The following is a 24,758-nucleotide window of genomic DNA, read 5'->3' as shown; positions in this document are numbered from 1 at the left end:
ATGATAAAAATAAATTACGTACATATAGAATGTTCAAAAATGTATATGGCGTAGAAAATTATTTAATTTTTAATATACCAGGTAGATACAGGAGTGCTTTAGCAAAATTTAGATGTGGTGTAGCACCAATTAGAATTGAAACTGGTCGTTATGAGAATATTAATATAGAAAATAGATCATGTTTTAACTGTACTGATGACGTTGAAGATGAAAAACATGTTTTGTTAAAATGTCCTGTATATTCAGATATTCGTAATGTTATTTTTAATCATGCTAGTATTGTTGATGAGAATTTTTTACATATGTCTGAGAATGAGAAATTTATATTTCTTTTTACAAATGAAAATATGATATTTTATACTGCCAAAATCTGCTATGAAATTTTAATAAAGCGAAAATGTATTTTATATTCATGATAGTTAACTTAAGTTGTATTTGTATTATAATTTAAGAAAAATTGTTTTATAGTCTCTCATAACTCTTTATAGAGTGGCTCTTGTTGTTAATTTGTGTTTTAAAAAGCTGTATATTTTATATGTAACAAGTGGTGAGACTTTAATAAAGTATTTGTCTTGTCTTGTCTTGTCTTGTCTACATTTCTTCAGATTTACTAAACTTACAATAACATTATGATTACATCTTTCTCTGTCGGCAGGTGTTCTGCAACCTGACACAAGTTTTTTATTTACATTATATCCTTCATTTCCCCAGTTGTAGACGATGTTATAAATATTGCCGCCCTAAAATTGAAATATAAAGTAGTTAGAAAGACAGAGGAAAACGTGTGACGAAATAGCTTTGAAATAATAAATTCAGTAAAATATTGCACGTGTGTGTAAAGTTATGTATCAAAGTAAGATTGCGATATACAGTGAATGGTTTCTAATATTTGGTATGTTAATTTTTCGTATATTAAATGGTGGTGTTTCTCCGGCTACCTGTGTGCAATTCTTCAAACATTGGGAGTCACACATATTATTGTATTCTTTTTTAAATAAATAAAAAAATAATAATTTGCGTAAGCTGTGTATTTGCTTAATTATGTTCCCTTTTATTTAACACCACAATTACGTACCACATTTTGGATGATCAATGAAATTATAATCTTTGAGGGAAACTGACTTTGCATTAACCTGGTCAAATGTGTCTCTGTTTTGAGCTTTTTGATAAAATAATTAGCTCATAATGCTTCAGCCAATCAAACGGTTCAGATTTCATGAAATGTGGACATGATTTTATTAAAGACATGAGTGACCATAAGAACAGAACGTTACGATTTTCATTCTTAGTGGATATTGTTCTGGCTTTAATAATATCATTTCTGAAGCCTATGTCGTTCAATTTGTAAAATTTATTTGGAAAACTTTAAAATGAGTACTGCAACCAGGTTTCATTTGTTAAAACTTTAATGTACCGGAAGAATATACACCTAATTAAATATCGATGAAAAGAGAAAAACGTGTAAAATAAGAAAGGTATTGTTAACTAAGTATCGTTTAAGAGGTCAGTTGCAGTTATCGTTTTAAACATCAGAGCTTTATAAAATTTAAAACATACATTTGAAATTTTTCCGAAGTTAGTGTATGTTGTGATAGGACCAGGATATTCAACCACACATCGTATAACGTAATCCGCCCATCGCTGAAGGTATCTACTCCATTTCTGAAAAATACAAAATACAAAATACAAAGTACATGTATATGATAACACAAGAGCGGAGTCAAAGAACAGTCACCTGGAGACGGGCTTCAACTGGGCCCTGTTCAAACAATAACAAATATTATACTAGTTTAGCGAAAAAAGACTTTACACAAAACTCAAAAACATATAGATGAACCAAAATTTAAAAAAGTACATACAAGCCTAACAAATGCGGCCGAGTTTAATATGTTTTGTGATATATCAACCTCCTTTTATAACTCTCAGACTAGATAATTTGTTATGTCTTTTTGTAGTATGCCTTTTTCTCATTTATCTCTATTTGGCCGCAATATTGTTTGTCATTTTTGGTTTCATTTTTTGTATAATATCCTTTCTATGTTTCTGCTTCCTATTCATTGAAAAAAAAGACCAATACATAAATCAATAATTTCTTCTTAATATTCATCCCATGTTTACTCTTTTATACCCCTACCAATTTTGTCATCTGGCTCCCTCGCAAAAGATTATGTGCCTGTGTTAAATAATTCTGTTCTTCTACTGTAACACTACCTGTTTCAACAGAAAATTATAATTTACAAAGCAATCAAAAGAAAATAATCTACGTGTTTCGGAAATGGTAAAAAAACTATCAAATTAACAATCGAATATAATTTAAGCAAAAATGTAGGATAGGTCATAGTGATATATAGACCGCATAAATTAATTTAAACGTTTGTATTATACACACTGCAAGTACACATGATGTTAATGTTAAATTCAAAGTTACAAATAATATAATTAAGGAAGATAGACAGTATATCCCTGTTGTTCGTACATTTTATATATTAAGATAATTGTATATAAGATATGATTCATTGTGTCTTTCTACTCGTATGTGGAGATCCCATGTGAATTTGTTCTGGATATTATTTTCTCCTTAAGCCCTGTTTATGTGGGGTTTTTTGTTGTTTTTGTTGGTTTTTTTTTTGCATCGCAAAATGTTTATCAGCCTGATTCACCAAATATTTTCTATTAGTTATCTCCCACTAACACGTACGTACACTATTGTTCGTGTTATAGAATCTTCATTGTTAACAAAAAGTTAGCCATAGAATATATATATTGAGATTGTAGATGTAAATTGTTTTTTATACCTTCAAGCTTCATTGGTCATTTTTAACAAATGCAACGACATGTAACATGAGTTATGTCCCTCATTTTTCTGAATGATATCTTGATGTGTCTGACAAATCGTAAGCTGGAATAATATAGCCTGTTACTTGTTTTTTTTTTCTGCACCTATCAAGCATATCCTCCTTTTCTTATGAAAATCAAAGTTTTGTACTCTTCATTCCGGCCGCAATTTTTTTTTTAATATGCATTAAAGGTTGTCCACTTAACGTTATGAAAAGAACACGAACAAAGATAATCAACCAATCGAAATTTAGTAGGATGCCATTATTATGGACACTATATATGTTTCTAATATGAATATACGTGAGCTAAAAGTAAACATAAACTGTTAAAACAAAACAAAAAATTACAATTCCAACAAAATTCATATTTTATGCAAAATGCAGCAAGCATATCCTATTGTCAAGTTTGATCAGACATATAATATATAAAGGATTTTATCCATAAACTTTACTACTACATGCATACTTGATTAAAAGTTAAAATGTACATATGACTGTTCTTATAAGCAGGAACATACAATGATTTAAAGGGTTGGAAATTAACCCATGTTGCAACATTAAGAAAGACAAATAAAACTATGAATAACTAAAAATTCAAACCGAATCTAGACTTTTTTTTCAGAGATGAAAGATATAGATGTCTATTCATGCAATTCATTAAAGAAAGAAAGATGCATTCTAATATATGTTGACTTTAAAACTCATGCCGAGCAGCATTTCTTTTTTATCCATTTAACTTAGCGTGCAAAGCATAATCTAATAGTGCTACAATGCATACTTGAGTATAATATACAAGAAACTCCTTCAATCATTCTGGTTATATCAAATTACAAATAATACACCCTCGATCTAAAAAGGCGGCTATAATTCTAGCTATGGAGGGGAAAAAATGCATATCAGAGCAAGCAGGCGTGCCACGACTCGCCTGGTGCCGTTATTCTTTGTGACTCTCTTCTTCGGGTTTGAGCCGGTCGTCTTCGTATTTGTGCAGAAGGTCTTGAATTACGTCTTTGATGGGCTGCTAGTTCCTCTCTTTGGCGTTTTAGCTGTTCACGCTCATATAATTGTTGTGCTCGTTCTCTCTCCCGACGTAGTCTTTCTCTACGTAGGTAATCGTCGTATGATGAGTATCGTCTGCTAGATTGTCGCTTCACTAGTGGAATAAATTCGTGTATGCATTCATAAAATTGAACATTGTGTTAAAATTCAATTTTTAGTAAAAAGTTAAAGTGCTGGTTTTCCAGCGATCCGGCTGTTAATCTATGCAAGTATATTAGTCATTTTAAAAGTAAAACAGCATTCAAACTCTTAATTTAGCATTTTAAATTTGCTTATTTGTCTGGGTTTTTTTTAAACTTCTAAAAGATAAATTTGATCATTCTTTAAACTCAATTAGTGGTTAATGTTTTTTATTGTCAGTCAGCACGTATTCTTTTTGAATACTGATTTTTAATCATATTTTCTTAAAAAAGGATCGTAATTTGAGAAATGTTTGTTCTTGAAGTAAAACTTAATGTATGAAATTTAGCAAAAAAATAGTTAATATACATTTTTTTCATGCGTACATTTGGTATCAGTTACTAAGCTTAATGTTTTTATTAGCAACGTATGTTAAAAAACAATTTCAATTTTAGTTAGTTAGAACTGGGACTAGTATAATAGTCCCAGGTTAGAATTAAAACGAAACAACACATTAGGTTTTTATTATTGTAACAGATATGATAAAAAGTTAGATATGCAAATCTTACTTCTTCTCCTCCGTGGTGTTACTTTTATCTCAGTATTTCCACCATTAAACACCTTTTCACTAGCCTCTCTCCCCGTCAGTGCTGCAGGAGGAATTGGTAACAATACATTTGTCTGGTCATTCGATGTGTTTTTGTGAGGCATATAACCTCTAGAGTCTTCCCGAATGATGACATTGGCTGTTGGTATACTCAGTTTTCTTTCTGGTAATTTTTCCTTAATCACATTACCACTGTGCTTGATTTTTTTCCATTTCTTCTCTGTTTTTAGAAGGAGTGAGAGAAAAACACATACAGTTATCATGAGTACATGTAACAATAACGTTAACTCTCCAAATATTCTTTTTAACTCTCCCGAATTCATTAAACATAATGCTTTCTACATTTAACAGTTAATGTCTTAGATAAAAAAAATCTTATTTTACAAACATAGGAACTGCTATAATAATTGACAAATTCTTTGTGAATACTGCACGTAAGCAACAAACCTACATGTATCTCTTAAAGTGTAATATACAAATTACATTTATGACAAATATAATTTTTTTTGTATTGGTTATGAATCGTCTATTTGCCAATTCCCGTAATTGTTTATATTTACAATGGAGAGCTACAAAAATGTAGCAGAAAGAGCAAATTTATATGTGCGTAATGTGAAAAGTAAAATCACAAATATACTGAACTTCGAGGAAAATTTGAAACGGAAATGGCAAAATAAAATGATAAAACACATCGAACGAATAGACAACAACTGTCATATTCCTGTGAGTAATATTTAAGGTCTTCAAATCTTTTAATAACATTAATTTGTTTTAAAGCGAAATAAATACCTATGAAATCAGAAAAATAAAGACATTATTTTCCATGAAAATTAAGTTTGTTACCCCGATTTTGTTTTTATCCATGGATTTATGAGTTTTGAACAGCGGTATACTACTAATGCCTTTATTTTAACCGCCGATACATCACTTTCAATTCCCCAAGCTTTGCTTTGGCAAAAGCCAATTTTGTCCGGTATAGAAACAGTTTACGTGTATTGTCGAAATGCGCATCTGGTGCAAGAAAATTGGTACCGTTAATTTTATTACGATTGACTAAGGGAAGAAATTTGTTTAAAAAGTGTGAACAACATAATTAAATCGGTAATAAGCTAATGAACTATTCTTACACCAAAAATGTCGATCGACTCTTTAGATTTTTTCAATTGATAGTTTAATTTAGATATATCCTATCTGAAAAAAAAATCATAGTAATTAATATATTTGCCACTGGAATCAATCATTTCAATATAAAAGTTGACGATCTGTTAAAAATATCCTTATAAAAACCTTTAATATTCCAGTTGATACATATTTTATTTCTTACTTGTGCACATTTTTCGTTTACAGTGATAGCCTTGTGGACATGCTGAACATTTCCTGCCATATGTAAAAGGTTGTTTATCTAATTCTACTCTGAAAATAAACGTCAAATCAGGTGTTATAATTCCAACAGACTGTTTTGCATTTGATATATTCATAAATCTAGAAATATAAATGCAAGACATGTGCTAAAGAAAATCGCACTACCTGCATGCCAAAAAAAACCCAGAGCAAGACGTCCAGCCAAAGAACTGTTGTTAACCAAATAGCTCTCATATTTCAGTGGCATTCAAAAATACCCTTTGCTCCAAATAGTATTTAGGAGCCTGTAATTCGGTGGTTGTCGTTTGTTTATATGTTACATATTTGTTTTTCGTTCATTTTTTTATATATATATAAATAAGATCGTTAGTTTTCTCGTTTGAATTGTTTTACATTGTTATTAGGGGCCTTTTATAGCTGACTATGCGGTATGGGCTTTGCTCATTGTTGAAGGTCGTACGGTGACCTATAGTTGTTAATTTCTGTGTTATTTTGGTCTCTTGTGGAGAGTTGTCTCATTGACAATCATACCACATCTTTCTTTTTTTTTATATTTAATCGTCTTTATCTTGCAATACGGTTCTCATATATGCATGAATCAAAACCCGAATTAGATAAACACAATTCTACTATGCACATGGAAGCATTGCATGGATGAATAAATTCTGGAAAGGTAGTGAATAAGATTTTACATTTATTTATCTGTATCATATATGATATTTGTTATAAATTATAGTTTATTTAAGTAACCCTAAAATATGTTGATGCACAGGATGAATAACAAGCTGTTGTAGTAATATGACAGTAATTTAATAAACCCGCCCTTGTTTAGATAAGTGTATGTTTTTCTTACAATATGACTACATGTATCTCATTTCTTGTAATCGCCATAAGCTTATATCTAGAGCAATTCCGGACATGTGTTTTGTAGCCTCTCAACAATGATTTCTCTACAAGTACTGTATAAATTGTCATTATCTTAATCTTCAAAGTTATTCGTTGAATGTAAAACCTAAGAACTGTTAAGTTTAAATATACAAGAGAAAAAAGCAAACTGCATTTCTCAATATAATGTCAAAAATTTCAAATATAAACTTTATATGTTTGCAGGTTAGAAAAAAGAACAAAGTTTATGTTTTCAGAATATTGGAGAGTGTTCAATTCGTTTGTTTAAATCTCGTCATGGTCGAGATCACAAGCTATCGTGCTTTTCGGTGACATATTGTAGAGCCATATTAACGCCAAAATAACAGTACTTCTGCAACATTTGCTATTCTCTTTGATAACTTGTTTTGATTTATGGACCAGATATATTCACTTTAAGTGATATCAGTTTCGGTTGAACTTGCCCCCTTAAGCGCATTTTTATAACTTCTTGTCAGATTTTGATTTTGACACGTAACCCAAATACATCATTAAGACCGATATCCAAAAAAAAAGAGAATTTGGATAGTCTAGACTTCAGGTCATTTTATGTAGCTGCACGAAAAGATGTCTCTTTTTAAACGTAACGTGTTTTACTTTTTAATTATGATATTAAAAAGTGTTTTTCGAATTATTCTACGAAACAATGAGTGCTCGAGTCGAAATATGAGCATCCCCCCTCTTTTTCCCAAATAAAAAAAAAATCCGTCAGTTATCAACATTATTGTAACATGATTATGACCGATAATAACTTTAAAAACGAAGTATATAAATATCTTGCAGTTTATTTAGGATACACAATTTCATTAGTACATAATGATTATTAAATTTAAAAACGACCGATTGTGTATCTGACTACAATTCCTAATATTGAACTTTTAATTTCTATGTAGCAGCATTCGAACAGAACCTGCATATCGAGTACATATCTACCAGTTGATATGATATTCCGGAGCTTCAATTTCATATATGTTTTCCTTCCTGCTGTTCCCGGAAGTGGTGAAATTAAAATTATCAATTCTAAAATTTTATGAACGACATCATGACTTGGTTGACCGTTATAGAATATCTGTTGATATGCAGATGACGACAGATATGTTTCAATGTTTGTTATGTCGAATGAGACCTACTTATTTAGACGTATCGCCAGATTGTTTTTATAACTTGACCAGAATCTGCAAACCTTCCGCAGCACATGAGATCATCCTTGGTTATTGTTAGGGTTCGTGTTGCTCAGTCCAGTCATTCGTTTCATACAATGTATGTTGTGTTGTTTGTACTGGATATTCGTAGTTTTTTTTTACACTGACATTTTCAGTTCAATTTTGCCTCCGACATATGAGTTTGCATATCCTGCAGATATCTTTTGCCACTTTCTTTAATACATACAATGGTCGTATTTAACCTTTCTTATAGAAAAAAAAAAGACTATTCGATTCAACAGCGTTATTATTATACTTACTAAAATAGTTTTGTTACAGCTTATTATACTTACTTTGGCGAGTAGAAACAGATGAAATAGTTCATATTGTAATTGGTTGTTTTCTTACTTTCTATCATCCTCGGACATTTAATTAGAGCACAACCAACCGAATCTGATTTGGCACTGACTAGCTACAACAGAAAGTATACGATACTTAACTCTGACATTTATTTGACCTTATATCTATATTTAGTGAACATGTACATTAAGATATAAGCAGATATGGTATGAGAGTCAATGAGACAACTCTCCATCCAAGTCACAATTCATAAAAGTAAACCAGTATAGGTCAAAAAATGATCTTCAACACAAAGCATTGACTCGAACCGAACAGCAAGCTACAAAGAGTCCCAAATTTACTAGTGTAAAACCGTTTAAACGGAAAAAGCAACGGTATATAATAATCTATATAAAAAAAAAACGAAAAAAAAGAAACACGTATGGACATCTTCAAAAAACGACAACTACTGAACATCACATTATTCCTGACTTAGAACAGGTTCTAACAATTGCAGCTGGTTTACACGTTTTAATGTATTGAATGTTTTTGTTTAGTTAAACTATGAGAAGATGTGTTGTGATTTTCAATTTGAGAACTATCCACATATAACCTAATGATGTAGCAAAACTAGCTCACTTAAGGTCTTCAACAAACAGTATAACCCACAATACCGTATAGAAAGCTATAAAGTTCAGTGCATATTAATTTATATATTTGTAATTCCTCAGGAATCATATTTCAAACGTTTCTGTCCGCATCATTAAGAATAAAAATATAAACGTTTTTTTACTGATGATTTCATTGACAATAATAATGATAATTAAATCAATAAGTACATTTTCTAGTTTACATGAATTATTGATAAACATAGATGTAAAATTTATGTAAAATTGATATTTTTTTTCACTAAATAATACGTACAGTTTCGGGTATAACTATTCAAGTGCATCATAAAAGAATCATTATAAAAAATGAAAAATGAATTTTGTATGTTAATAGTCCAAATTTATTAAATGTCAACACTGGGTTTTTGTTCAAACGTCATTTTAGTGTTAATTGGTCTGGATATCAGATTACTAACTTTAAAAAAGTATAAAACATTATAGTTATATCAAACATGTAGGAAAGAGTGGCTTACGGTACATTTGTAGGTATATGAATAGCACAAAAAAATAAAAACAGTACATTGTTTCATTTAAAAATTGTCTAAAAAGTAAAAACACAAAAATACTGAACTCCGAGGAAAATTCAAAAAGGAAAATCAAAAATCAAAAGGCAAAATCAAAAGTCCAAACACATCAAACGAATGGATAACAACTGTCCTATTCCTGACTTGGTACAGGCATTTTCTAATGTAGAAAATGGTGAATTGAACCTGGTTTTATAGCTAGCTAAACCTCTCACTTGTATGACAGTCGCATCAAATTCCATTACATTGTCAACGATGGATGAACAAAACAAACATACTCAAAGAGTAAAAATGTCAAAAATAGGGGTACAACAGTCAATATTGTGTTATCATCTTAATATCACTACATAAACAACAAATGTAACAAAGTAGCACAAAAAGGCATACATCAAATTTAACATTCTCATTTTGCTTTTCTTATACGGCTGAATTTATCTATGTAAAGTCTACCCATAAATGAAAGAAGGTTTTCATTACTGGTGTAAAATTGCGCGTTTGAAATTCGCACAGGTAGACATAAAAATAATTTTGTCGTATGACGGCATACATAAATACAGACTCACGTAAAGTAGATATAACAAAAAACAGACTTACAGTAAAAATAATAAATAAAATAATGGTGTGGTTCAAAGTATGACGGGATACATAAGTACAGTTTCACGTCAAATACGGCTGAATTTATCTATGTAAAAAGTAAAATCACAAAAATACTGAACTTAGAGGAAGATCAATTGGGAAAGTCCATAATCACATGGCAAAATCAAATAACAAAACGCATCAAAAACGAATGGACAAGAACTGTCATATTCCTGACTTGGTACAGGCATTTTCAAATGTAGAAAATGGTGGATTAAACCTGGTTCTATAGCGCTAACCCTCTCACTTTTGTAATGACAGTCTCATCAATTTCCGATATTTTTACATTGATGCGTTAAATAAACAGACACAATAAATATAATAGTCAAAATATGGGTACAAGTCTACCCATAAATGATAGAAGGTTTCGGGGCTTTTTCAATTTTGTTATGCTACAGTATCTGTCAGAAAATGAAAACATTATTTTATAGGTTACTGTACCGTAGACCTCACCATATTTTTATGTAATTTGCTGATAACGCCTGCATATTTGCCATCAAAAACGTTTGTAACTGATATTGTAATTTGATTTACACTAAGATTACTTCGAATCAAATAGTATTATATAGTTTTCCTTTTTTTTTTGCTAAATATTTCTTATCGAGGGAATCTCGTGAATGTTGTCTCGTGTGCACTTAACCTCATATCATTTTTCCAATTAAACGCAACAATATATTGTTATAACAATCGAATATTAAAGAATTAAAGATTCTGGACCATTTGTCGTCCTGATGACACATATAAATTAAATTTATTAACGTAATGGTTACATCTCATCAAAATTACAGGAAGACGACTATCACTGGGGTAAAGCTGATGACCGTAACTGCATTCACGGTCATCCCAAGATGTCGGATGAAAAATTAGGTCAGTTTCTGTATTGTCTGTTAAAGTGTTTCTATATCATTTTCTTTACAAATCATACATTGAAACGATGTAAATTTATAAAAGAATCACTCGGAAATCACTAATAACTTCTGAGAAATGTGCATGAAACGGGAAATTCGATTTGAAAAAATCGCCTAGATGACCGTAAATCACAATCGAGATGACCGTAACAGAATCAGCGATTCATAACAAGGCTGACCGTAACTGCTATTAAGAAGACCGTAATTTGTAAATGATGACCGTAACTTTTAAAGGATGACCCTCAATTCTAAGAAATATCCGTAATTATATAACTATCTTTTTGTATTAAATGATTGCCAAAAGACATGCAAATGAACAGGAAGGGAAAACATGCCACAAAAGCGCGATAAAATGACACCTTACAAGCATAATAAAAAACTAGAGGCTCTAAAGAGCCTGTGTCGCTCACCTTGGTCTATGTGAATATTCAACAAAGGACACAAGGTTTATGAAAATTGTTAAAAATTGACTATAAAGGGCAATAACTCCTAAAGGGGTCAATTGACCATTTCAATCATGTTGACTTATTTGTAAATCTTACTTTGCTGAACATTATTGCTGTTTACAGTTTATCTCTATCTATAAAATAACCAAAAACAGCAAAATTTCCTTAAAGTTACCAATTCAGGGGCAGCAACCCAACAATGGGTTGTCCAATTCATCTGAAAATTTCAGGGCAGATAGATCTTGACCTGATTAACAATTTTACCCCATGTCAGATTGCTCTAAATGCTTTGGTTTTTGAGTTATAAGCCAAAAACTGCATTTTACCCCTATGTTCTATTTTTAGCCGTGGCAGCCATCTTGGTTGGATGGCCAGGTCACCGGACACATTTTTTAAACTAAATACCCCACAGATGATTGTGGCCAAGTTTGGATTAATTTGGCCCAGTAGTTTCAGAGGAGAAGATTTTTGTAAAAAATTACCAAGATTTACGAAAAATGGTTAAAAATTGACTATAAAGGGAAATAACTCCTAAAGGGGTCAACTGACCATTTTGGTCACGTTGACTTATTTGTAAATCTTACTTTGCTGAACATTATTGCTGTTTACAGTTTATCTCTATCTATAATAATATTCAAGATAATAACCAAAAACTGTAAAATTTCCTTAAAATTACCAATTCAGGGGCAGCAACCCAACAACGGGTTGTCCGATTCATCTGAAAATTTCAGGGCAGATAGATCTTGACCTGATAAACAATTTTACCTCCCTGTTAGATTTGCTCTAAATGCTTTGGTTTTTGAGTTATAAGCCAAAAACTGCATTTTACCCCTATGTTCTATTTTTAGCCATGGTGGCCATCTTGGTTGGTTGACCGGGGCACCGGACAAATTTTTTAAACTAGATACCCCAATGATGATTGTGGCCAAGTTTGGATTAATTTGGCCCAGTAGTTTCAGAGGAGAAGATTTTTGTAAAAGATTACTAAGATTTATGAAAAATGGTTAAAAATTGACTATAAAGGGCAATAACTCCTAAAGGGGTCAACTGACCATTTCAGTCATGTTAACTTATTTGTAAATCTTACTTTGCTGAACATTATTGCTGTTTACAGTTTATCTCTATCTATAATAATATTCAAGATAATAACCAAAAACTGTAAAATTTCCATAAAATTACTAATTCAGGGGCAGCAACCCAACAACGGGTTGTCCGATTCATCTGAAAATTCCAGGGCAGATAGATCTTGACCTGATAAACAATTTTATCCCGTTAGATTTGCTCTAAATGCTTTGGTTTTTGAGTTATAAGCCAAAAACTGCATTTTACCCCTATGTTCTATTTTTAGCCATGGCGGCCATCTTGGTTGGTTGACCGGGTCACCAGACACATTTTTTAAACTAGATACCCCAATGATGACTGTGGCCAAGTTTGGATTAATTTAGCCCAGTAGTTTCAGAGGAGAAGATTTTTGTAAAAGATTACTAAGATTTACGAAAAATGGTTAAAAATTGACTATAAAGGGCAATAACTCCTAAAGGGGTCAACTGACCATTTCAGTCATGTTAACTTATTTGTAAATCTTACTTTGCTGAACATTATTGCTGTTTACAGTTTATCTCTATCTATAATAATATTCAAGATATTAAACAAAAACAGTAAAATTTCCATAAAATTACCAATTCAGGGGCAGCAACCCAACAACGGGTTGTCCGATTCATCTGAAAATTTCAGGGCAGATAGATCTTGACCTGATGAACAATTTTACCCCATGTCAGATTTGCTCTAAATGCTTTGGTTTTTGAGTTATAAGCCAAAAACTGCATTTTACCCCTATGTTCTATTTTTAGCCATGGCGGCCATCTTGGTTGGTTGACCGGGTCACCGGACACATTTTTTAAACTAGATACCCCAATGATGATTGTGGCCAAGTTTGGTTAAATTTGGCCCAGTAGTTTCAGAGAAGAAGATTTTTGTAAAAGTTAACGACGCCAGACGACGACGGACGACAGACGCCGGACGACAGACGACGGACGACGGACGCCGGACGCCAAGTGCTGAGAAAAGCTCACTTGGCCCTTTGGGCCAGGTGAGCTAAAAATGGGGTGCACAGCCTTCAACTGCTCGACAAAAGATTTTTGTTTGTTTCTGGGATTCCTTTTAATGACATATAATAAATACACATTTTTAAAAATGCCAAAAAATTGCATGTACACCCATTGATATTATATCGTCTTTCATTTTGTCGTGTAAATTAAATAACAGAAATATTTTGAAAATATCATTCGAATAAACTAGTGAAGGTGAGCTCCAGCAAAGCAGATCCTTAAAATAGTGTTGTACGAAAAGCGTATCACAAGGCGGAACGTTGTCAATTTGTATATGATAACTGATAAATTTATCCACATAGCACCATTACGATCGATCGTTATATGTCAGTTATATTTTTAAAGACAAATGTATCTACTAGCTAATGAGCATTAGTAAATGATCTTGTCTGCATTGATTCAACTTAAAAATATTGTCTGTTCGGATGTCAGATAGAATTTTTGAAAAATCTTAAGCATTTAAAAAAATTCTAATTAAATATTTCTTGGAAGGGCAGACTAAACATTTTCAGTAGTTGAAGATTATAAACCCTAGTTATCACACACAAGAAAATCATATTTTTTCGAAGATATTCATTTTCATCATGAAAAAAATAGCTATTCGAACACACCTGCTCTGTTTATGTGATTCATTAGATAGGTATCTCACTTGACCCATATATTTCATCTTGTCGTACTGTCATTTTTTTACGTTTTAAAGTCAACCTGTAGCTTTGATATATAATAATGATAGAATCTGAAGTGAGATGCTATATAAAATCTCTTGCTTTGTACGTTTTAAAGACAAAATATACACCCCAAACATGCCCTAACATAAAAAGGTGCACTCGATTTTTCTCTTTTCGATACAATCGTTACCTGTTTTGGGGAATTTTTTCTTGATTCACATAATGGAAGGGCAGACACGAAAATTTCTCAACTAAAAGATTGATATGTTCTCCGTCCGTGATAAAAAAAAAATCGGAGGTTATGCATTTTCTACATCCAACTTTAGATACTATATATAAAAAAAATGTGGTATTATTGCCAATGAGACAACTATCCAGAAAAGACCAAAATGACACAAACATAACAACTATAGGTAACCGTAAGGCCTTCAACAATGAGCAAAGCCCATACCGCATAGTCAGCTATAAAAGGCCCCGATAAGAACCATGTCGTCGACTTGATATCTTATTGTTTTGCATTACTATGTAATAGATACATTGAAAACATATGCAAATGGTGTTTTTAAAATAAGAAAATAGTCGTTTTATTTGTTTCTATTAACTTTTTAAAATTTTGTTACTATATCAAACATTACAGTTAACATTTATCGCTTTCTCGATAAACACAGAGCTTCGATTATTTTGTTCTATTTCAAAAGTGTTTCCGCCTGCATATATCAAGACAAATTAAGATTTTAATCTGCTTCCTCTGGAACCGTACACATGGGCTCGATTACCAAATATTCGTATGTATTATTAATGTTTTTAATGCTCCATTTATTGGCATTATGTTTTTCTGGTCTGTGCGTACGTTCGTCCGTTCGTCTGTTTGTTTGTCCGTTTGTCCAGCTTCAAGTTAAATAAAATTGAAACTTAGTACACATGGTATGATCTTTTTAATTCTAAAGCCAAATTACAGTTTTTTCCCATTTTCATAGTCCACTAAACATAGAAAATGATAGTGTAGATGAGGCATCCGTGTACTAGGAACACATTCATGTTTCTTCAAATTTTCGTCGTATCGCTGTCAATTTGTGTTAAAATTTTAACGTCGATATCAATAAATATTTCATTGTTTACGAGAAATATGCAATTTACTATCATTGTTATAAATCCTAAATATGGCCAATTATATTATAGTTCAAAACAAGAGGCTGTCACAACGACAGCAAACCGGATTTATTAATATTTATTTGTGTCCTGGCAATATCACAAGAACCATTACTGATGAATGGTGAAAGTGAAAATCATCAATATCAAATTTGACCTCCATTTTGTCATCAGTATCAACATCTTAAAATTTGAAAAGCTTAGATTGAATGGTTCATGAGTAAATGCAACAACGTGAATGGAAACGCCATTTCACAATCTTTCAAGAACCATAACTCCTGAACGGTAAAAGTCAAAATCGTCATTATTGAACTTGACCTCCATTTTGTCATCAGTAACAACATATCAAAATTTGGGAAGCTTAATAGGTAGAACAGTGCATGCGTAAATGCACGGACACGACTGGAAACTCCATTTTTCAATCTTTCAAGAACCATAACTCCTGAACGGTAAAAGTCAAAATCGCCATTATTGAACTTGACCTTCATTTAGTTGTAAGAAACAACATATTAAAATTTTAAAAGCTTTGGTTGAACGGTTCATGTTAATGCACGGACAACATTTGATTGCCGCCCGCCCGTCCGCTCGAACGCCCGCCCGCCGTACATTTCCAAATCAATAACCGACATTTTTGTCACAAAAATCCGGTTAAAAAGAAATTGATGAAACATTTTTATATCCGCTAACCGAGCCCTTATTGAGATCGACAAACTCAACAAAAAAGCTTTGAATACAATACGGATATTTCTTAGAATTGATGGTCATCCTATAAACGTTACGGTCGTCCTATATGAATTACAGTCAGTCTTTACAAATTACGGTCATCCTTCACAAGTTACGGTCATCTTTTTACCAATCACGGTCATCCTTGTTTTATGTTACGGTCATCTTGAAAATATTTTGATTATGATTTACGGTCATCTTAACGATTTTTTCAAATCGAATTTCCCGTTTCATGCACATTTCTCGGAAGTAATTAGTGATTTTCGAGTGATTCTTTTATAAATTTACATCGTTTCAATGTATGATTTGTAAAGAAAATGATATAGAAACACTTTAACAGACAATACAGAAACTGACCTAATTTTTCATCCGACATCTTGGGATGACCGTGAATGCAGTTACGGTCATCAGCTTTACCCCAGTGACTATAGGTAAAGCGCAAATGTCCGGTCTATTAATTAATACAGGTGAATCAAAAAAATTTAAAGCACAAATGTCCATAGTATTTGAAGCGCAAATGTCCTATCGTTTTACAGGTAAAATAGCGCAAACGTCCTGTGCCCGAAAATATGATGTCAGTAACGTTCCATGTTCAGAATTAAGAACCTTAGCTAGCATATAAAAGGAAAGTATATTTGACCTTGATTGTATAGATACAACGCAACAAAAGTTAGGATATGCAAATTTTTAATATAAGCTTTTAACCGTTTGCAAAAACTCTTTGAGACGAAATTGGAGACAATAGGGTTGCTTGATGCTCAGTTTTGAGTTTTCTATCTTGTGTTTTGTCCTTACATCGTTTTCATGTTGACTTTTGAATTCACTTGGGTTATTTGCCTATACATTGCCTCTTTTTCTGACTGGTGATTTTTATGCTGACTTTTGAATTCTCTTGTGTTTTTTTTTTGTTTTTTTTTTGCAAAACTAGTTTCTCGTCCTACCCAACGTAAAACCTAAGTAGATGGAAGTCCAAAGTCTAATCTCTGATAATTCAATTTTCAGAAACCCAGTTAGACTATCATAAAATGATAATATTCCGGATGTCAGTAATTGTCAAGTAATACATATACAAACAAATTCCTGATTGCATAGTTTGTTTTGGCACGAAGAAGTTGACAAATCAAGTCCATGTAAATTAAAAACAGAACATTAAATAAGGCTAAAGATATTATAATAGTTATGACCTTAAGTTATGACCTTGGCTTACCTGTTTGTAGTTGCATGTTTCACTTTCTGTACATTTCACATCCCACGAAAATAAATTTTGTCTCTCTTTATCCCAATCTTTCAATGCGTCCATCATTACTTCACGAGATCTCGTTGCTTTTGTAAAATATGTTTTATACAAGTTTTCACCATAGTTGTCATCCCATAGTCTATTAAATATACAATTATGTCCCCATTCTCGTGCTTTCTCGGCAGCTGCATGATCCCAACTCTAAAATATAAAAATAGATATTTGTTATACAAATTGACATGTTTCATATTGGTTTAATTGTTTGGTTTTTTTTCATGTCGAGGCCATTTATATGTATAGTCGAGTATACAGTATGGGTTTTCTCATTGTTGAAGGTCAAATCATGGCCTATAACTGCTTACTACCACTTTATGTTAACTCTGGTGGATATTTGTCTCATTGGTTATCATTAATATACCACGTCTTCTCATTTTGTTTTTTGTATTATACCAATAAACAGTCATGTATTATTCAAATTAATATGCTTTAAAAAACGGGCGAAATATACCAGAGGGACATTCAAACTTAGAAATCGAAAATAATTTGACAACGCCAATTCTAAAAACGAAAAAGAAAAGCAGCAGTACGCAAAACACAACATAGAATTATACTGTTCTATAAGTGAAATGTTAGACTGTGTAGTTGCTACACATGTATGTGCATATCAATCTTATGAAGTTATCATATATCAAATGCATTTTTATAAAAAGAAAACATATATTCAGTTAATAGCATTTATAATCAATAAAACTAGCGTCAAACTAAGGTAAATCAGCAAAAATAGCAAGTTTAGACATAGAAAAAATTGCATTTTTTATAACTAAAAAGCAGTGGAAACAGGAGATTTATTTCTAGTCCGAAACATTATTAATATCAAAATTACTTCATGTATCAATCCTAAAAGGAAACAAGACTACACGTATAACATTCCGCTAAATTGTATAAAATATACAGATGTGATATGATTGTCAATGAGACAACAATCGAAAGAGATCAAATGATTTAGATGTTAGCAAATATACAATGTATGTCACCATGCGGCCTTCAACAATATGTAAAACCCATACCGCGTAGCAAACTTGGTTTGATTTTGATTACACTTTAGCAACATTTGGTATTATTTATTCACTATAAAGTTTTGTTCATTTCATGTCTTTGATTTTATCTGTTGAATTTTACCACACATATGCTTTGGTGCCCAAGGAAAACGTTGCATTAACAAAATTTTCAAGTAGAATTCAACTGGACCCATGCTTTATAGATTGTGTTGCGCAAAAACAAGAAGAGCGAAGATCGTATGGTAGTATTTCAAACTTTCAAGCTTCTGGTTTAAAGTTTACCATTTTCGCCCGAGACAAAAACTTTGAAAGCAAAAAGTATTAAACAGTGTTTGGAACAAACATGCCTAACTAAAATATCCAAAAACTGTCCGAGGTTGAACTCTATATGAGGACATTGAAAATTTAGAACAATTACATACAATGCATTATTGTAAGTGAATAACTCAAGCTGAAAAGCTCGTCATTTTATTGAAACAGCAGAAAATTGTTAAACTGAAATGACAAATTGATCTTGCGGCCCATGATTGGCCATGTGAAAGAATTATTTATTTTAATCTATACATTGTTCACGTTGTATTCTTTTGATGTATATATCAAAGGAGAAAGTTCACTGGATATAACGTTCATGTATAAGAGTACAACATAAGATGACACAAACCGATACAGTTAGCTGAAAATGAATGAAAACACATATTCCATTAATGAAAACCCATGTCAGATGCGTTGAACCTGCCCGACTGTGCAAAAACCGTAAAGGGCAGTCAACAGATAAAAGTATGAGTGCCAATGAGACAACTCTCCATCCAAGTCCAGATTTGTAAAAGTAAATCATCATAATTAGATCAAAGTACGGCATTCAGCACGGAGCATGGCTCACAGGAAATTTGGTACCGTTAATGTTATCACACCGAACAACGAAACAATTTATGACTGTAGAAAAAGTATTAAGTTCTTGAAAATGAAAGAAATCTTCCAAATACATTTAAAGGTTAGGACATCCAATTAAATAGCAAACAAACACGAAATTATCAGATTATTACATGGCATTTTTCATATCGCATGTATTATCAGCCCTAGGTTCAATATCAGCCCAAGAGCCGCATGGCTCGAGGGCTGATATTGACCGAGGGCTGATAATACATGCGATATCAAAAATGACATGTTATGATCTTTTTATCATATGCTTCAACAGTAGAGAAAAATAACAGATTCATATATTGATCCTTCTACGTGGTTCCCGAAAAGAAGTTGAAAGAGTAAAAAGTTCACGGACGTCGGACCCAAAATTTGATACATTCAATATGAAATCTTTCCATCATATGCCTCAACAGAAAAAAAACAGATTTTTATATAAACGAATCGACAAAAAAATAATTCAACAATAAACATAATGAACATTGTTTGGAAAAGTCAACTTTTTTAAAGTAACTTTCTAAATTATGTTTCAGAAATTTTTTAAAATGCATTTATCTAATATTTTTTTTTTTTAAATTAAATTTAATTATTTTACACAATATACTTTCCAGTATTCAAATAATTGTTTTGTACACTACTTTGTAATGTTTTTCACTGAAAACGTAGCATTGAGGTGTATTTTCCGGAATTTGCCGAGTATCACCGGAATGCCATGTGATAACGTTACGGAAAGGCATGTGATAACGTTCGAAGCATGTGATAAACTTTTCATATCAGCCCGCTAAGCACCAATACGAAAAATATGAAATTTACGTTAATTTAATGCTATTATCATACAGTAAAAATCATATGTTATTTAGTCTAAGTATATGATAATATCAGGTTATTACATGGCATTTTTCATATCGCATGTATTATCAGCCCTAGGTTCAATATCAGCCCAAGAGCCGCATGGCTCGAGGGCTGATATTGACCGAGGGCTGATAATACATGCGATATGAAAAATGACATGTTATGATCTTTTTATCATATGCTTCAACAATGGAGAAAAATCACAGATTCATATATTGATCCTTTTACGTGGTTCCCAAATAGAAGTTCAAAGAGTGAAAAGTTCACGGACGTCGGATCCCAAATTTAGTACATTCGATATGAAATCTTTCTATCAGATGCCTTAACAGAAAAAAAAACCATTTTAATATGGACGAAACGACAAAAGAAATGATTCAAAAATATACATAATGAACACTGTTTGAAAAAGTAAACTTTTTAACGTAACTTTCTAAATTATGTTTGAAAGTTTTAAAAAACGCATTTATTTAATAATTTTATTTTTTTTATTTTTTATTTTTTTTAATTATTTTACAAAATATACTTTCCATTATCCAAATAATTTTTTCGTTAATAAAATTGAGATTGTACACTACTTTGTAAGTTTCTTAGTGAAAATGTAGCATTGAGGTATATTTTCCGGAATTTGCCGAGTATCACCGGAATGCCATGCGATAACGTTACGGAAAGGCATGTGATAACACTTGAAGCATGTGATAAACTTTTCATATCAGCCCGCTAAGCACCAATTCGAAAAATATGGAATTTACGTTGATTTAATGATATTATCATACAGTAAAAATCATATGTTATTTAGTCTAAGTATATGATAAATAATAATACAACTACGTTTTATTAAAAGATTTCTACGACTGTACCAATACATGATATTATGCAAACAAACTCAACATTATCAAAGATACAAGGATTCAAACTGATATTGATAATTTCACTTAATTGTTTGTAGGTGATTCTTGATTCAGCTTCACAAGTTGATACTTCAGATAATGTGTAATTGATAATGATTTCGATAGAGGACAGGTTATGATAAAAATGATAAAAAATATACAAATAATCTTCTGGCAAGGCCTTTAACATATAGCTTACTGTGTGCTCTATGGATATGGCTATCATGCTGAAGGCCATACAAGCTATGATAGTTGATTAAAACCCAATCATTTTGTCTCTGATGTATTATAGTTGTCTCATTTAGCAATCATTCCCCATATTCTTATACAACTTTTATATAAAAATGATAAAAATGCAGTATCTTCATATATCGACACGAGTTAAAAGTAAGACTTGTGTTTATTTGGACTGGTATGACTTACTTATGGACAAATAAGTAAACTGTTTACTCGTCGTCTGTAGATATACATGACGATCATTGACGGCCACTTCATTTTAAACAACAATGTAAATGGTCTTGAGGTAATAGATATGTTGACTTAAGATAGCCTTTGTATACAAATAACTATGTATTGCTGATAGGGGAAGTAACTGTTGGTCTAACTAACCAATTAAACTCAAAATGACCGTTCACCGATTTTTAGTATAGTACCATTTGAACTCGTGCAAATGAAAGTAACTCTATGTCTACCCAACAATTTTGTCTGGCTTAAAAATCGAAGACGTTCGGTCAATTTTTGGGACAAATGTTAATGATTTTTTCATCTTCTTTATGTCTACCATACAATCATTTTAAAATATTACACATTTATCACATTTTGTTATGTCGTGGCCTTTTATACCTTATTGCAGCTAGGGTATGTTTTTGACCAATGTTAAAGGTCATACAGTGCCCTATTGTTGCCGATATTTGAACTGTGGTGGGTAGTTGTCTCATTGGCAATTACACCACTGCCACATATTGTTATGCTTTATTTCGTAACCTGTCTTCAATCGTCCTTTGAAGTTAAGAAGACAACTTCCAATCAATCAAACAAAGTTTCTTATGCCATCTTTTAAAGGGAATGTATCGATCCTTTTTTTTTTTTTTTTTTTTTATCTTTTTTCATAGCTATAGAGTGAAGAAAAATGAGTCTATTTGTTGTGGAAACAACTTCTATTTAACTTTGATTTTTTTTTACAGAGTGACGTTCTTTATCGATAAAATATACTTGGCACTTGAACGAATTCATAAAATTATAGACCTAGATCGTTTTAGTTTTCTTAAGGAATTCATGGTTTGTAACATATCAAACGATAGGCAAACATGTTGCTTGACAGTCCCCTTTGAACGAAAATTCTGCACCAGTGTTTAATCTATAAAAAGTTAAAAACAGAAAAATGTTTTAAATACAAAAAGCCAAAAAAAGTTCTGTTTTCTTGGTAACATGGATTCCTTATTTCTCTAAATAGACTAGTCAATTAGACGGGTTAAGACTTAATTCAAAATGAATTAATACGGATTGAATACAAATGACAAATTGAACTGCTTTATGCATGTTTTTTTTTTCAGTATTCAGTTTGACTTATTTCTTTTTTTTCTTTACAAATATCTACTATGTGGACATTCTAATGATACACTTTGTAGTACATGACGATTACTAACAGCCTTGATTGGTATTACAGAATAAATAATAATGTGTGTAAGAAGTACAGAAAAAGGGCAAGTAATGTAAAAGATGACCAAAATATGAAAAATAGAGATTAATTTCGGGATTAAAAGAAGAGAGAATGTGGGTAAAAAGAAACAAAGAAAATAGAGAAAATAAAATGGTCTGAAAACTTAAAAGAATAGGAAAAGGCGGACCTTTATGCAAACCTCATTACTAGTAAGACTATTTCAGGCTTATAAATCTTGAAGTTCTTTTCAGGCTTATAAATCTTGAAGTTTTAAGGTCAGATTTCTATTCTCGTTCTAATTGTATATGGCCTGGGTCTAAGACTATATTAAAGAGCTTTGGAATAGACCAGGTTATATTCGGTGTAAAGTCTGTCTACCATATGGTTGTCAAACTCGTTTGTGTCTGGCAGTGAAGTGCACAAGGTCATAAATTATATAAAAATATAAGATTTAATGTTCCTACTTAAAAGTATTACTGCACAAATATTTACTTGTTATAGTCTTGTTGCAAAATGAATATGATTTATAATAGCTGAGTTACATTATATTTTATACATGGAATGCAAATAATATTCTATTTAAAATCTGCAAGGTGTGAATTCAGAAATTTTAATGCATAATATAAAATATCATTTTGATAATTTATGTTGAAAGACTTTTTAAAACACTTTTTTTTTGTTTTACTTTATAAAATATGCATTTTTTTAAATTCAGACACTTTATTTATTTCATTTGTGTCATGTGCGTATAAAAATGTCTCTGAATTGAATCATATAGCGATAAATTGTTTAACAACTTTATATTCAAATTGTTAAATATATTCATCTCATGCAGTTAAACAATTTATAGTGTACATAATCCGAACATCATATATCAACAAATTCTTTGTTGTAAGCCTTTAACAAGTGTCATTACATATGCATTTTATATTGGTATAAAACATTTAACATGAAGCGTCATGGTTGTATTTTTTTAAATAGATAAATCTATTAATAATACACACATGTTCCAACAGACAGAGAAACAAGCAAAAAAAAGAAGAAAAACTAAGATCTACACATATATTTTAAAAATCAGCGACTTAAAAAATGTCTGCCTCTGCTTTCACTTCAAAAAATATTGAGTAAAAGTATTAAGTTAAATTAAGTTAAGATTTCTAAGGCCCTATTTGTTAAATGATTCGCTCCCTATCTTTGAATTAAGTGATGTTGGCCATAAACGTAATTCGTTAGTCTTAAATATTTTTTTGATTTTGGGTCATTTGTATGTTTTTGAGTTTAGTGTGACGTCCATTGTCGATGAACTAGTACACATTTTTGTTCAAGGAACAGTAAGTCCGCCTTCGAGTAGGGTATTTTCTAACTGTGTTGAATATCCATTGGTGGTCTCGGCGTTTTTTTGCTGTTTGGTCGGGTTGTTGTCTCTTTGACACATTCCTCGTTTCCATTGTCAATTTCATTGTGAAGTTTTCTTTGAAATGTATTCATTTCCAGCCTGTTATCGTTAGTGAAAATCTCTCTGCATATTTGCTAACAGGATTTGTTCATACTCTTTTTCGTCCAACCACTAAAAAAAATCTTAAAATTTGCCTATTCCAATAATGATCTTTACTCCTCGAAGTTCTTTACACAAATGTATGTTTTGCAAATTATTGTTAGTGGAACCAGAATCAAAATATTGACCTATCGTTATATTTATCAAAACAGGAACGCAGTTTTTCTTTAAATCTGATCACTTACTTTCCGTATATTAAGGTTTTAAATAATTTGTCCCATCAAAACGTTAGACAAATGATCTTATGTTTATCATTCATATCATATAACAAATTAACAGCGTTTTTTGTTTCTTGAAAATAATTTTAAAATTTTTAGCTTATCTTATCAAACTATTGACCTTAGAGTACATGCTGTATTTTCGAAACGGAT

General features: G+C 31.5%; 1 protein-coding gene across 2 annotated transcripts in view; it reads right to left on the bottom strand.

The window, feature by feature from the left end:
• Positions 1-24,758, bottom strand: part of LOC139488329 (uncharacterized) — a 45,775-nt gene that overhangs the window by 8,789 nt on the left and 12,228 nt on the right. The window contains exons 2-9 of one of the 2 annotated variants that reach the window (XM_071273863.1): positions 17,428-17,658; positions 8,405-8,523; positions 5,948-6,036; positions 4,586-4,843; positions 3,759-3,990; positions 2,135-2,207; positions 1,558-1,662; positions 621-740 (exon numbers count right to left, since the gene is read on the bottom strand). In XM_071273863.1, the coding sequence (XP_071129964.1) occupies positions 621-740; positions 1,558-1,662; positions 2,135-2,207; positions 3,759-3,990; positions 4,586-4,843; positions 5,948-6,036; positions 8,405-8,523; positions 17,428-17,658 (1,227 nt within the window). Of the gene's footprint in view, positions 1-620; positions 741-1,557; positions 1,663-2,134; positions 2,212-3,758; positions 3,991-4,585; positions 4,844-5,947; positions 6,037-8,404; positions 8,524-17,427; positions 17,659-24,758 lie in introns of both variants that reach the window. The other variant, XM_071273864.1, reaches the window with a different exon arrangement.

Source organism: Mytilus edulis, chromosome 9, assembly GCF_963676685.1.
Source record: "Mytilus edulis chromosome 9, xbMytEdul2.2, whole genome shotgun sequence".
In the NCBI taxonomy this organism is placed as follows: Eukaryota; Metazoa; Mollusca; class Bivalvia; order Mytilida; family Mytilidae; genus Mytilus; species Mytilus edulis.
The sequence above is the reverse complement of the archived record's forward strand: the minus strand, read 5'-3'. Positions and strand labels throughout refer to the sequence as shown.